Source organism: Sprattus sprattus (assembly GCF_963457725.1).
Source record: "Sprattus sprattus genome assembly, chromosome: 3".
Taxonomy (NCBI): Eukaryota; Metazoa; Chordata; class Actinopteri; order Clupeiformes; family Clupeidae; genus Sprattus; species Sprattus sprattus.
Genome location: NC_137922.1, coordinates 43,770,839 through 43,786,441, shown reverse-complemented (window position 1 = coordinate 43,786,441; position 15,603 = coordinate 43,770,839). Strand labels below are relative to the sequence as shown.

The window sequence follows — 15,603 nt, the reverse complement described above, 5'->3', positions numbered from 1 at the left end:
GTGACTTTTACACACCAGTTCACACAAATGGCTTTGACCATGCATTAAGCCCAGACACACACCCTTTCTTTCAGCCTGCATGTGCCAAAGCCTCTCAAAGGACGACAATGATGACATCTGTGACTATGACTGGAATGGTGTCTCTGCACTGTGTGGTATGTGTGGGGTAGGGGGCAGGGTGGGGGGTGGGTGGTGGTTTGTTGCTCAGCATCTGTTTGGGATGACATGCGAAGAACACTGCAGGGTGTTAGCAGTTGCACCTGACAATGTGGGGAAACAACAACTGGACGAGGAATGGAGACGCCAAAGCGCAGAGGTGAAGTGTAGGATCACCCCACCTCCCCCCTTTTTCTAATGTAGATCAAAAGAGAACCAGCAGCCAGAGGAAGAGGGAGATGGTGGACATTCTACTCTCAGTCCCCAGAGTGAGTCCCAGGGATAGGCTACACTATCTGGCTGGCATCAGACATCTTTACATTCACATTCAATGATAAAAATCACAATGCTAACTTACCAAATGAATTAAGACATTAGTGACAAACCTGGGTAAGTTAGAGTAAATGCTAAACCTCCTAATAAAAGAGCCTTATGGCTTCATTCTCCTAGCAAAGCAAAGCCATAGGGCTCTTCTTTTAAGAGGTTTACCACTTACTCTGACTTAACTTACCCAGGTTTGTCACTAAACCATGTACTTGGAATACCCACCAGATTTAGTCAACCCCCAGAAAACAGCAGCTTCCAACAGTAATGCTGTGCAATTTGAAAGACAGCGTGGACACGTTGGTTTCTAGGCAGCATTCTGGCATTGGCTGGAATGAACAGGCCTTTTTTTTTTTTTTACACAAGCAAACTTCAAGCCATTTCAGGGGCATGCTGTTTCTAATATTTTCTGTGGACCAATTGCCCTCTGGTGGTGAAAAACTTTCATTTCAAATGTGGTTTGCTGCATAACTACCACAGTTGATAAAGTCAGTGTTGATAAGTCATAAGAAAGAACAAAGAATCGATTACAAATGTATCACAAAACTCTCTTTTATGAACTTTGAAGAACACATACAACAGAAATGATAACAAATACAAAACGAAGTAATGCTTTAGAAGAGTACTGGTCAAGATCAGTGGAGGTGTCAGGGAAGTGGTGTGAGACTCAAAGAAGGGCTTCTCTCTCAGCAGGCCTTTAGTCCTCACAGAGGGAGTACAGCAACTCAATCTGCTCAGCATACTCAAAGCCTGGTCTGTGAGGCAAAAGGTGGTCAAATCATGCCATGTGGCCACAAATGGAAAGAACTATAACCTATTCAGCTGGGTCACACACACACATCACATTGAAATTCTACATTATAATTTTGTGCACATCTTAGAGATCTTATCATAGTGAAACATGTCTTGAACTTTGACTGAGCATCTATATTACCACTTTTTTATTATTCAGAACTACGTAAAGAATAACCTACAACTAGCTATGAATCTTTCATTGAGCATGGACCATCCAATAAATATGCTATGGAAGGAGATAAACAGAAGATATCACCTGTACTTCAGGTGTATCTTTAGCGAGCATGATCTTTTAAAGGTGACACTTACCGCCCAGGGGTCTCTAAGATCATAGGAATGTTGTCCAGCAGAGGCTCGTTCACTAGCTCACGGAATGCCTGTAGGCCTATCTGGCCATACCCAATATCCTCGTGCCGATCAAGATGACAACCCAGTTTACCTGTCAAGTGTCATTCAAGGACACAAATATGTGCAAGCTAGATGGCAATGCATTTAAGCAGAACTACATAGAATTTTCACCCAACAAAAAACTATTCCAGGAGTTAAATGATTGAAGACTACTGGTAATCAATTCATGCACATTCAACAAAACCATGACTTTACATTCATTAGTGAACAAGTGTTTTGATCAATTTTCATGAGTAGTCACACTCACACTGCTGCAATATGCAGTTGTTTATTTATAATTTTAATGGAAAAGAAAGAAAATCACATATTTCCTTCTGAGAGGTACTCTGGTGTACAGAAGGCCAGAGGGAGGGAGCTCACCTTTGGAGTCATTGAGATGGATAGCTCGGAGGTAACTCAGTCCCACCACCTTGTCAAACTCCTCCAACATGGACTTCACCCCACCAGACACCGAGATGTCATATCCTGATTTCAACCACAGGATATATTTAAGACGTAAACATCATAATTGTACATTTTTCTAAATCAATCCATTTTAACAAAGCCAGTAATTTTGCCTTCATTGTGCTAATTACAAATGGACTTCATCATTAGGGGTACAATCTTTTCACAAGGGTATACCACAATTATATACCTGGATTAGGTTTTTTGCCATCGTAATAATTTATTTACCTGCCATCATTTTATTCAAATTCCTCAACCAGAGCACCCTCACCTGCAGCAAAAGCATGGCATGTGTCCAAGCACACCCCGACCCGCGATTTATCGCGCACCCGGTCAATTATACCCTTCAGCTCACTGAACTGACCTCCAATGGTGCTGCCCTGACCACTCATATTCTCCAGCACTGAGAGGAATACAGAGGTGAGAGGAAGAGTGACAGGGTTGCAAGGTTGACAAGTACAGGACAAAAAAGATGACAGAACCTCAGAGTGGAATCCAAGGATATTGAGTGGGGCTAAACACTTACAAAATATGAATTAAGCCAGTGAAAAAATGCAACAACTACATAATTCATTGCTCATTTTGTATTTCTTTTGGAAAAATAATAATTAAAAAAAATACTTACTTTAAGCATAATTAAAATAATCAAAGCACTACCTTCATCAGCAGTTGCCAGAGTAAAACAGCCAATAGGCTTACATGTACCTGTGGTGACGGAGGGGATTTGTTGGTGTGCGTGGTTTATGGCCTGTGCAATCCTGTCCAGGCACTGCTCTGTGGGGGAGCCCATGGCGGCCCCTGGGTGCAGGTTGAATTGAGTGAGTCCAAGAGCTCTGCATCTGCTGAGCTCGTCCAGCAGCATGGCCTGGCTTTTCTCAAACACGTCTGGAGGGCATGGAGCAAGTTCAGTGAAAAGAAATGCCAAATATTAACAGAATTACAGGCTGTCAAGAACACACTGTTTCCCAGCGGATTTACCATAACAATATTTGATACCTTCATGAAACAGACCATCTCCTCCACATAATTTCCTTTTTATTGAGAGAACTGGTGCTGCATGTATAGTTAAAAATTGTCACCAGCCCACTTAATATTCATGTCAACATATGCTGGGTAAACATTAAATCTGCCTGTACTGAGGCACATTTTCCTTGGTGGGAACTAGGAAGGGCTGCTGGGTGTAATGATGATTGAGATATCAAGAATCAAGATTTAGCTTAGACAGGATATAATGACACCTTGCTTGGGTGAGCCACAGTTCATCAGATAGGACCCATGTGGTAGGACATGGTTTGGGTTGAAGCCATGGGAGCTGCATGCCTCCTGAAATGTAACTGCTGCTGCGTTGTCCAGAGGGGGTCTTTGCCAGGAGCGCTGAGATCCCAGGAACAGGGCAAAACTGCGACCCTTCATTTCCACACTGGCCTCCACAGCTTTCCATATACCTCCTGCAGGGTGATACACATTAGTCTCAGTCTCATTAACCAGTTCAGCTGTATTCACAAAGAACCAAGCAGAGCAGCAAACACCAGAACAGATCCAGCCTTGATGTGGCACAGCTCTGCATGATAAGCTCTATCATGGGCACTTCAAAATAAAGGACTTTTAGTAAACCTCGCAGAACAAGGCACAAAAGTGACACCAACCAAGTCTGCCCAGAAACAATACATCAGTATTGATGGAGGAGGAATACGTTGTCTTTTAATGAGGGTATAGAGAGTGGGCCATGTTACCTGCTATGGAAACGTGCGCTCCAATGTACTTGTACTTCCCCGCTCTTTCGTTCTTGTTTCCTTTGCTTGTCTTGTGCTCAAAGTGCACACCTCCACCTGACTCATCTGGCTTCTCTATTTCGGTCTCCATCTCTGCGTTTCTCTTCCTCGCCCCTCTCTTTTTAGGTCCCATTTATGTCGGTGTGTAGCGAGGATCTGGGAGAGTACTGTTAGATGTTACACATCCTGTCACAGGATCTAACACCAGTTTGTTGAGAAATCTGAATGCCACTACCCGTCTTCAAGCTAACTGTTCAGTTATGGTGAAAGGTGACCATGAAGTAGGCCTACGTCTCCCTCCGTTAGCGCTATGAGGTAACCAAGACTATTCTCAAAAGCAGTCCTCCTGAACTTAACACCTTTCAAACCGAATGTTTCTCTTGGTATCCATGCACTAGGCCTACAGAGATTGCTGATGGCAGGCAGTTGGCCATCTGCAGCCTGACACAAAACGCAGACCTCACAAAAACGAGGACGCCAAGACACTACTACCGCTTAGTTTATAGGCTACGGAATACTATACAGGTCGTTTATCGACACTCGGGCTTTTTGGCATTATTTTAAATGTCTTTCCTTTTCCCCCACCCCCGATGTAGCCTATCTATCTGCAGTTTGTCACTAGTCACATAGGCTACTTTAACTAGCTGTCATCATTGTATTAAGTTAAACCACGCAGACTGGTGTTGTTTTTGACAACGACTAAGTTGATTATGCAATAGCCTGCAACATAGCCTACTGTAAGTATTTTCTCGCCTTTTTTGTTATGAGAGAAAGCATGTGAAAAAATGTAAACAAACAGCTGGTAAACACAGGCAGGCTAAAGCCTATATAACTAGTGAATTAAAGAGGTAGTGCACACTTAAATTAACTTACTTAAATGTACTTAATGTAAACACCTAAATCTGTTTTCTGAGCTGTACATTGTGATATGAATGCGCTGTGATGATACACATTAATGTAATGGTGGTGTTGATATGGATAAAGTTACCATTACCACTATTTGGCAGCGACAACTGTCCACAAGTCGGTATTTTATGGATTGACAATTGCTCAAAACGCCATCTACTGGTTTCAGTCAGCCCTGAACCTTGCAAAGCCAATACTGACTGACATAGAGTTGACCGGTTGATGTATATCACGTCATGAAATTGCCGTTAACGTCCTCTAATCATTTTTCGTTTGATGATTTAAGACCCCATCCTCCGCCCCACACTGCCCCTTGTCTAATTTTTAGCATTCTTTTTTTTAATTATGCAGATGGTGGAGTTAGGCTCAGAGCTGTGGGTAAACTTAGACTTTAATATTCAACCTCTGTTCAGGCATGCATAAATTAGTATCATGGTTGACAATGCCTTTGCATACCACGGCAACACATGTTGTTGTCTAAAGTGGATATTATGGCCATTCATATTTTAAATATGACGTCATTGTTTAGACAGCCTTTGGTAACGTTACAACCGCGAGTGACATGTCAATATTTGCAATGGTAATTTCCTGAAATCAGCATAATAAAATGTTTATTTGTGTTGTCATGCCACGTTGTACTAACAAATGCCAGTGACTGCCAATTTAACAGTCACTATACTTTTAATACTGAAGGTCAAAAATATCCCTACCCTCTTCCGTCAGAGTTACTAGCTGGTCAGACTCACTATTCGCCGAGCAGCAAAATGGCCGACCGTCAAGCAACTGACTTTTCACCGCTTTAAAAACGAAGATTCTGCTTATTTGGTTTACATAATCTATTACATAGTTAGGTTACAGATCAGCATTTAAAAAGGGGTATTTTCTTTATTAGCTGTATCGTTACTTGCTCTTTGGATAAGTATTGTATTTCACATAGCCTCGAATGCCTCAAAAGCTAAAATCTCGCACAGAAGCACTTTAGCTAGCTGGCTAGCTAGCTACATTTCATATGTAATTCCTACGGTAAGTAATTCATTTGTTAATAAACCCAGTGTGAGTGGTATGGTTATGAGTGCTTTGATTGGTTGCTGTCTATTAACATGCATGAATTGTATCATAGCTTGTTTTCTCCTTCTGTACGTCGTGCTTCGAAATAATTCCGTCGACATCTGTGCTTGGGAGAAACCTTAACGTAACAAAAATGGCTAGCTATCTTCCTTCTTAGCCAGCTGGCTTTGGTACAGATCTGGTATCTGAGTGTATATGAGATTCTTTTTAGCCATATGCGGTTAGTATTGTGCACCTTTTAAATTCCGTGCATGCATTTTGTTGGTATAAAGTACTGAATTTAATCACCCATTATTGGGGATGCGGCTGCTAACACGATTGCAAGCTGTACCTGTTAGCCTGTTGGTTTGAAGGCTGCCTTGAAACTGGCTAGCTATTGCTGGCAGCAGGCTAACATCACATTTCTTTGGGAATGTAACGTTAGCTACCCTCACGCTTAGCTAGCTAGTATTTTTCTTCTGGGTTTTTCCTGATAAAAAAAAACTTAACGTTGACGTTGCACACATCGAGTTTGAGTCCGTAGTTGCCAAATATTAGTCATGTAATGGAATGAATGTACGTCGCATGCATAATTTGTAGCTAAGTTAACGGTTTCCATCAAAGGTAACGTTACCTAGCTAATTAACTTAACGTTAACTGTTAGCTAAGAGCCAACACCATCTTGTTTGCTGGCTCCATACGAACGTTAAACGGTAGAGTTTGAAAGCGTTATTCTGATAATTCTTGGTTGCTGCAGTTTCATTGTAATTAATCAGTCACACGAAGCCGACTAACACCCAGGTGTTTACACATTCGGTTTCTTGATGCTGTTATCGCAATGGTCAACGTTAGACAACTAGTTATAGCTTGCATGGCTGTGTGAATCAGAATGCCCACCGCAAAGTACTGTAATATTGCAGGTGTTCATGTACAGCTCCTTGTTCGGGCTCTGGTACATTTTAGGTTGTAATGGTAGCTGGTAGAATGAGAATGGCAAGTGGCTCCAACGATAACTAAAATAATGGATGATATGTTGCTGGGCCTGGTCATGCGGTGTATAGCAAGCTGCTGAACCTCACCTAATATGAAATTGACAGAGGAGGACATGGTCGTTCATTTTCTGTGGGCAGCCTCCTCATAACGTTGTAGATTTCAGAGCAGTTGCTTAATAGTAAGCCATTTAAATAAGGATATAAGAGCCATTGCAGTAATGACCTTTTTTCGGGGTCGGTGTTGTTATATCGTGTTTGAAATTGTTGAATGCCACTTAGCCTAAGCGAATGGTCTGCATTTGCTTAGGCTTGCCATGTAAATGTTATTGGTTATTTGCAATCAGTTGTAGAGTTTTTCCATTCTACCCTTTTTGATAGTAATAGGCTGCCTTTCCTCTCAGAAGGGAGCCACTGGAAAGGGAACGGTAGTTCATGGAAGACAAGAAAAGGAAGAAAGAAGATAAAAGGAAAAGGGAAACCTCACAGAAGGTAACCACTGTTCCTTTTCCTTGTTTAATTGTGATCATGGGCAGAACACTTGTTTCTTTCTGCATGCGTCATGCCTTCTGCATGGTTTATATCATGTGTAATTTTGCTATCCTGAGTTGTATTTGATATATTTATTGCATTTCAAGACTCGGATTCAGTGAGCTAGTAGTATTGGGATGTCCTGCAAGAGCCCATATTGAAACGTGGACAGATGTTCATTATAAGCGAGCGGCTCCTGAACAGACATTTCCTAGTTTGCCCTTGTGAAAAGCAGGATAAGAGTTGGAGAGGGCTAGGCAGTGGCGTTCACTGCATGTGAAGCAGCTCTTTGTTTCTATTGTTTCAGTCAGATGCTTCTCATGTACTGACCAAGTCCTACATTTACAATGTATTTTACAGTGCTTGTTAGGAATGTAATACATTGCCACCCATCTAATATTGGCCCATCATATTTTTGGTTTTCTTTCAGGTTGCAGAGCAAAAAAACAAAGGTAAGACAGGTCAGACAGTGTCTGACATTCATCTTTTGATCATCTAATGCAGGGATGGGCAACTTTAATGCTGGAGAGGGCCACAACTTTTCTTTATCGCTACCAGAGGGCCAATTCCCACTTTAGGGCAGGCTTTCCCCTAGAAAACACCTATTATTTTTCCTGTGACCAAGCAAAACTAGGGGGGTCTGGGGGCATGGTCCCCCATGAGATTTTTTTTGAAAATAACCTTCTAAATAGTGTCTTCTGGTGAGTTTTAGGAAGAGAAATTAACAAATGTAGATTTAAAATATGACAACAATAAACATATTGAAGACATCTGCTGAGATAGGTGATAATTATACTGTAGTATGGTAGGGATTTGCAGCTCAAGTGAGTAGGTTAAAGTTGTAGGCTAGAGTTCAACTGAGTAAGGTAGCATAACCACAGGATCAATGAACGGCATGATACAAGAGAGCCATGACATCTAGAATTAACTCGAGATGATTTAATAATTTAGTTTCTTTTACTATTTTAAACTTCATGTTCATCACCTTTATATCCAGCAGCTGATTATGGCAGCTTTCACCAGCTTGGGTCGGACTGTTGGTCCAAGTCTGTTTACTAAACGTTATCACCGTCTGTTCACTCACTCAATCACGACCAAACAGAGGCGTGTGCTTCCCATTGCAGTCTCAAACAGGCTGGATTCCTGTGCTACTCGATTTGCAGTTAAGTGTGAATTTGACGATCTCAAAATAAAACGTTTTTTAATTGTTTTATTGGTGGGGCCAAGGAAACTTTTGAGAGGGCACTTCTCAAGATCTGTACATAACTGTGTCTCGATTAAGTTGTTAAAGATATGCTCTGTTCAATTTCCGTGCCTGACAGCTGCAGGTCTGACACAGACCGCTATGATCCGTCATTTTCAGGGTTGAGGATAGCAACGACATCACGTACACAAGACTTCACAAACTCTCCCTCACTATATGACTTTTATATCACTATATGACTATGTTCCCTGCCACCTGATACGATGCCAACGTTACCGTTTCAGAGTACTTTCAGAGTAATTTCCGAAAAAGCCGAGTCTGTTTCTATGACTGACGATTCAAAGTATTTATGTTGTGCTTGCATAGCTCTGTGTCTTTAGGAAATTTAGGAGCCATGTTAGCATATTGCTAGATTACTGAGACGTGTATTTTGAATGATGACAAAGTAAAAGTCCGTCAACAGAAGGAAGCATTTATTTATTTATTTATTTTTTAAATGTATCGGCGGGCCGCAATAAATGAAGAGGCACGCAGGCCGCCAGTTGCCCATCCTTGATCTAATGAATGCCCATCTGAGTGGTTTCATGGCTGCTTCTCCTCTTCCCCCTCTCCGTGCAGTGCCAGAATTGACCAAGACCCCCTCCACCCCATCTCCTGCCACCTCTAACTCGGCGTCCTCCAGCCCTGGCCCGGTCCCTTCGGCATCCCCCTCCACTGCCACCGCGGCTGCTAGCGCCCCCTCCCAGGGTGGGAACAATGCTAAGCGGCAGGCGGTGGCCAACGGACAGCCCGCCCCCGGCACCCAGGCCCCCCAGCGTTACATGCCCCGTGAAGTGCCCCCTCGATTCCGTTGCCAGCAGGACCACAAAGTGCTACTGAAGAGGGGCCAGCCACCACTGTCCTCTATGCTGCTGGGGGGAGGCAACAGCGGGGGAGACAGCCCCAGTTCAACAGTAGCTGCTGCTGCATCAGGTGAGGGGTTGCTACAAAAATCTGTCATTGGCTATAGTGCATTCACCTTTACTTTGAGACTCTCCAAAATAGTTATATAAAAGGATGACAAAAAGCTAGTCAATACAATTTGGTCAATAGGAAAAGTAATTGCAATTGCTATGATGTCTATCTGAATTGAAAACCCCTTTCACATAGGAATCCCATTAATGTATCAGGAAAATAAACCGAATGGGTTAACAACTTTGAATTCTGAATTCAGTCTTCCATAATGATAAAGACGTGTATGCCCACTCATACTGTGTTTAATGGATGCTATGAGCGGAAACCTCTATGAGACGCAAGGTCTCATCATGTCAGTAATGACGTATCCTAACTATCTGTTGCTTAGGGAACCAACTTACCAGTTGGCAGTTGCTAGGGTGTGTTAATGTTAATATGAACTGCTAACTGAAACTGTGTATTTGGGGGCCAAGCAGTCAAGCTACACAGGCACCCTAAAGGTTTCTACCTTTTCCTATTAAAACGTTACAAGGTGAACTGAAGAGGATTTAACGCAAGATAGATAATTAGTTATCATTTCATGCAAATGGCAATTCAACAACCTCACAACTGGATGCCACTAAAAACTACAAACTGAACCTTTAAAATACACATTTCCCTAGCTGACTAGCTAGGTAGCTAGCATTGCACAGCCTGAAGCACAATTTTATCTCTCAAAATCAGCTTACCAATAGAGGGCAGTCTTTGGCTCAAAGTGATGACGACTACATGCGGATGATTAAAAGGTTAAAAGGCTTCACATAGACTTAAAACAATTCCAAGTGAAATAATCGGACATCAATGGGGCATGGGCTATTATAGGCAAAGAAGTTCTCGCCCATGTCCTTCTTCAATACATTCCAATGGTTCCAATGAGTCCTCAAATCTTTAATTTTTGTCACTTCTTGTATGCTTAGGTGTCATTCACTGTGCTGTATGGGTGTGCAAAAATATTTGTTCAATTAATCGTTTGAAACCCATCCGAACCCCCATCCGATAACTTTTGACTTGCCCAATTCTATTTTTAGCAATCCTTTTTCAGCCTCTTCAGTGCCTTAAATTATGTTTTTACACCTACCTTGACAGCAATATGCAGGGTTTCTATGGAAAGCTCCATCTGTCAATAAGCAATTCATTTCAATCACTGGCAGTCTGAAATGTATTCACAAATATTGTTTTTGTAAAACTTCTCTAAACTATCATGTATTTCATGCTCAATCACGGCCTCTATTTTCTCTCCACAGATTCCAGCCAGGGCTCTGTGGGTCCCGCTGCTCCTTCACTGCCCCACACTTCATCCTCATCAATCGCTGCTTCTTCTACTACTACTTCTTCAAATTATGCAAATTCCACGTGGGGGGCCAGCTCTGGCAGCCAGCCCCTCTCTCAGGGCAGGGAGAAGGTGATAGTGGACAGGTCAGACCTGGAGGAGTGGCCGAGCATCTCTGCTACGGATGGAGCGGTGCGAGCTGGAGAGTTGGTTGTGAAGGGGGGCCCCGAGGTTAGCGGGATGTCGAACTGCAGTGCCTCGTGGGGCGACCGGCTCCTCCTCCAGCAGCAGCAGCAGCAGCAGCAGCAGCAGCAGCAGAAGGCCATGGGAGCTGGAGCAAGTGGAGGGAAAGGTGGCGAGTCTGGCAGCCCTTCTCCACCCTCTGCCTCCAACTCACCTAATGAATGTATGCAGTCCGACGGCGCCGTCTGGGGCTCTTCCTCCCAGGGAGCCGAGGGAGGAAATGCAGTAGCAGCAGGGTCGTTGCCCCCCTTATCCAAAGCCTCCTCTCTCCCAGGGACCTTGGATGGCTCCCTTGGTGTCAGTGGTGGGATTCCTGGTGCCAATTTCAACCCCAATGCCAACCCTTCTGCCTGGCCAGCCCTGGTGCAGGATGGGGCTGGGGCAGCTGCAAGCGAGGGTGGTCCCTCTTCCCTCCAAAGCTCAACATCGTCGTCTGCCAACGCCCCTTCCGTGGGTCATGCCCCTCTTTCTGTGAATCTAGCCTCTCATCAGCAACAGCACCCTCTTCACCAAATGCAATCCAGAGACAGAGAGCCATCCTGTGGGGAGTGGGGTGGTGCAGCCCTGGAGCCAGGAGCAGGACCAAAAAGTACTGGGGTGGCCGAGGAGGGCGGCATGGACTGCGGAACGGGAGGAAGTGACCCCTCGGGCGCTTCTTCCACGTCCTCCACTACGACCTCATCCTCATGGAGGGCTCAGCCTTTCCCTGCTAATAACTCCAAAACGGGTGCCTCTAGGACTGACCCATGGGAAGGGGGAACAAGCCCGGGAGGAAACCCAGCCTCTGGCGAGGTGGGGGGCACCTCTTGGGGCTACAGTGGTGGTGGGGGGGCGGATGGCCGAGGTGGGGTTTCGGGGGGCTGGGGAGCAGGGAGCGGGGGCAGTTGTCAGACCCCCGGTGGGGTATCTCAGGGAGCGTGGAGTGGTGTGGGAGAGTGGGGAGGTAGCACAGGAGGAGGTGGAGGGGGAGGAGGAGGAGGAGGGGGAGGTGCTAGCGTAGTGGGCAATCCACATGGCTCGAGCAGCAACAGCAGCAGTAGCAGCAGCAGAGGAAGTGTGGGCAACCAGCCCACCACCACCTCCTCCTCCTCTGCGGCCTCTGTCGTGACACGAGCATGGGACAATCAGAAGGGCAGCGGTAGCGGCAGCGGGGACGTTGACCAACCAGAGTGGGGAGGCCAGGCGAAAGGGGGAGGCACTTCCTCCTCGAGCGGTGGGAACAACTCCAGGAGTGGTGGCCCACACAATCAGCACCACCACAGCCACTACCGAACTTATCAGCCCCCGACCGTCGAAGTGGCCTTACAGACCCTGCTCAGCCGGACCGACCTGGATCCGCGCGTCCTCTCCAATACTGGCTGGGGCCAAACTCAAATCCGGCAGAATGTGGCCTGGGACCTGGAGACCGTAGCCGAAAGCACTGGCAGAGGAGCTCGTTCCTCAGCTTCTTCGATGTCGTCTGCCACAGCTGCGGCTGCTCCTTACTCTGGCCCAACCGGTTCGTCGACTACTGATCCAATGGCATCGTCCTCCATGATGCCTCCGAACGCCAACCTGAACTCCAAATTCAACCAGGGCTCCTCTGCTGTGTCCCCTGGGGAAGGCTGGGACAGTGGCAGCGGCAGTGGCAGCAGCAGTACCTCCCAGCCAGCACGCGGTCCTCCGCCAAATAGCAGTATCCAAAACCCTGGCGTCTCACAATCTGGTGGCATGGGAGGACAGGGGAAGTCCATAGGAGGGTGGGGTGGAGCGGCCCCAGCCGAAAGTCAAGGGAAAGGGTGGGGCAACGAGGGGCAACAAGAGTGGAGGGAGCAAAGAGAGCATAGAGGGGGAGGGGGAGGGGGGTGGGGTGATATTGGTCAACAGGGTAACTCTGGTCAACAGGGTAGCTCGGCGAGAGGCGGCAACAGCGGTGGAAGCTGGGGAGGTGGTCAGGAGGAGAAAGGGACAGGTGGTTGGAAGGAATTAGGTAGGGATGGCAGCTGGGGACAGACGGGAAGAAACGGAGCAGGTGGGGACTGGGGAGAGCGGGAGGAGAAAAGGGCCAAGTCGGGCCCCAGTGGTTGGGATGGGAAGGGAGACGGGGGTGGTCCAAGCGGAGATGCGGACGGTGGTACTTGGGGTGGCTGGGATGAAGGAACACCCAGGAGAGCGTGGGGAGCGGGAGGTACCAGCGGGACTGGAGGTGGAGGTGTAACAGGCGGAGGAGATATGGGCAGCAAACCTCACCAAGGCTGGGGAGGGAAAATGCAGCCCGCACAGATGCCAAACAGCCAGGCGGCCTTTATCAAAGGCCCAGGGCCACAGCAGCAGCAACAATCACAGCCCCAGCAGGCACAGGCGCTGGACCCAGGGGCCATGCAAGGGGGCTGGGGGCAACCGGGTCCCCCGGCCCAGAGCCAAAGTATGGGTTGGTCCTCCGGGCCCATCCCTCAGGTGCCCAGTGCGGCCAACGAAGTGTCTGAGCCCAGTGGCTGGGAGGAACCCTCGCCCCAGACTATCAGCAGGAAGCTGGAGATCGACGACGGCACATCTGCCTGGGGCGACCCCAACAAATACAACAAGAGTGTCAATCTGTGGGACAAGAGCGGTGCCCCCTCTGGTCAGTCGCAACATGTACAAGGCCCGTCCCCACAGCAGCAACAACAACAACAGCAACAGCAGCAGCAGCAGCAACAGCAGCAGCAGCAGCAACATCAACAACAACAACAGCAGCAACATCAACAACAACAGCAGCAACAGCAACAACCACAACAACAACAACAACAGCAGCAGCAGCAACAACAGCTGCCAGGGCCAGTAGCAATGCAGCACCCACCAGTGAGGTCGTCTGGGAACAGAGACATGAGCCTCTCACATACATCCAACAAGGCGCCTCCGATGGGTGAGGAGAAACATATTTAAAATTGTGATATTTTGATAAACAGTATCAAACACTGGACCAGAGTAGGAGTTGACATACAGAGTAATTGATACTTCCTATAGTCCAGGGGAACTGGGAGTTGTACTGCAATTAATCTGTTAAAGAAATATATTGTACTAGTAGCCCTGCTGTTTATCCCAGTTGAGGATATTGTTTGTTAAGGCCTTTCTTGGTTGGCTCTATTTGCTCATTTATAATTCCATGTCTACGGCCCTATGAAATTCGTTGAAATTTTTGCAAAATTCCGTTTCATTTTTTGCAGAATTCCTTGTTTTCCATCTAATGTTTTTCTAGATAATCGTCATTATTTTTATCATTTAAATCACGTGTCCAGTCTTAATTTGACTTGGGACTAGAGGTCGACCGATATATCGGTCGGCCGATGTATCGGGCCGATATTTGTCATTTTTTAATCTATCGGTATCGGCCGATTTAAAAAAAAAAAAAAAAAAAAAAAAAAAAAAAACGCATGAAAACATAAAATGTGACAGATTCAAGTTTTACAAAGAATTCTCCCTTCCCCCCTCCCACGGCCCAGACAGCAACCCTAAAATAAAGACAAATCATAGTCTGTACATATACATTGAAGAAAAGAATAGCTAAAATAATAATAACATAAATAATACATTCAAAAAAAAGGGGGGGTTCTCTGGATTCCAAGATTATGGATGTTTGTAAGTATTAGGCTGTGTGTCTGTGTGTGTGTGTACGGGGGCACGGACTTCAGACTTAAAATACTAGTAGGGGAGTAAAATTGTGTGCATCTACTTATTAGTGTGACGCTTTAACATGCAAATTAATGGGAAAACTTTTAGATATCGGCCAAAAAAAATCGGCAGCCCATATCGGCTATCGGTTAACCCTGACCTCTAAGTATCGGCATCGGTTATAGAAAAACCCATATCGGTCGACCTCTACTTGGGACATAGGCCACTGTGCTTTTGCACACAATCTGTCTTAAGTGATAGACCTATGTTGTAGAGTAGGGAGTGGACAGCAATGCTAGTATAACCCCAAAGACTACACATTCAGCTTAATATACCATCATTTTCAAATGTATAGAATGAAAACAAACAAAAAATACAACGTATTTACGGGGAGATCACCTTCTGGATTCCATCACAAGACTTGTATGGAGTCAGTAAGCCACTTGTGTTATGATGTTCTACATGTACATTTTAAGTCTTGTGGTTATTCGAAAAATATTCAAATGCTGCTGTAATGGACAGTTTTAGTCTCCTGTGTCAGCCTAGGCGTTGCCGCATTTCCAGTTTGGTTCACAATGCATAGGGCTTCGCATTCCGGAAATCACATAGGGCGCTACATGTCTTGTGTTTACTCCCTGTGCCAGTGAATGTGCCCCTATGAATCATGTAACCTCGGCTGATTTTGTTTTTGTGTGTCATCTGAAGCTCCCTCTGGTTGGGGGAATAGTGGCTCCCCCTCCAGCCCCTGCGTGGACAATGGCACGGCTGCCTGGGGTAAACCCACTGAGGTGCCCACTGGATGGGGGGAATCGGACGACCCGGGGAAGACCTCAGGCTGGAGCAACCCTTCGGCAAATCCCATAAAGTCTGGTGAGACAGGCACACTGTGGG

The 15,603-nt window shown here is 45.8% G+C and overlaps 2 protein-coding genes across 2 annotated transcripts in view; one reads left to right on the top strand and one right to left on the bottom strand.

Annotated features, from left to right (window-relative positions):
- Window positions 1-1,105: 1,105 nt before the first annotated feature.
- On the bottom strand, window positions 1,106-4,032 carry LOC308362394 (putative endonuclease 4; the record flags this gene model as incomplete). The annotated part of the gene is made up of 7 exons (XM_080835012.1): window positions 1,106-1,235; window positions 1,585-1,714; window positions 2,044-2,148; window positions 2,399-2,530; window positions 2,833-3,012; window positions 3,366-3,575; window positions 3,861-4,032. The coding sequence occupies 7 exons, from the start codon at window positions 4,030-4,032 to the stop codon at window positions 1,178-1,180; spliced, it is 987 nt and encodes a 328-aa protein (XP_080691138.1). The 3' UTR covers window positions 1,106-1,177.
- Window positions 4,033-5,570: 1,538 nt separating this feature from the next.
- Window positions 5,571-15,603, top strand: part of tnrc6ba (trinucleotide repeat containing adaptor 6Ba) — a gene marked incomplete at its 3' end in the record, with an annotated part of 11,442 nt that continues 1,409 nt past the window's right edge. Inside the window, exons 1-6 of the mRNA XM_080835507.1 lie at window positions 5,571-5,828; window positions 7,246-7,333; window positions 7,803-7,824; window positions 9,195-9,548; window positions 10,814-13,966; window positions 15,418-15,582. Of these exons, the coding sequence (XP_080691633.1) occupies window positions 7,277-7,333; window positions 7,803-7,824; window positions 9,195-9,548; window positions 10,814-13,966; window positions 15,418-15,582 (3,751 nt within the window). The 5' untranslated portion in view covers window positions 5,571-5,828; window positions 7,246-7,276. The remainder of the gene's footprint in view (window positions 5,829-7,245; window positions 7,334-7,802; window positions 7,825-9,194; window positions 9,549-10,813; window positions 13,967-15,417; window positions 15,583-15,603) is intronic.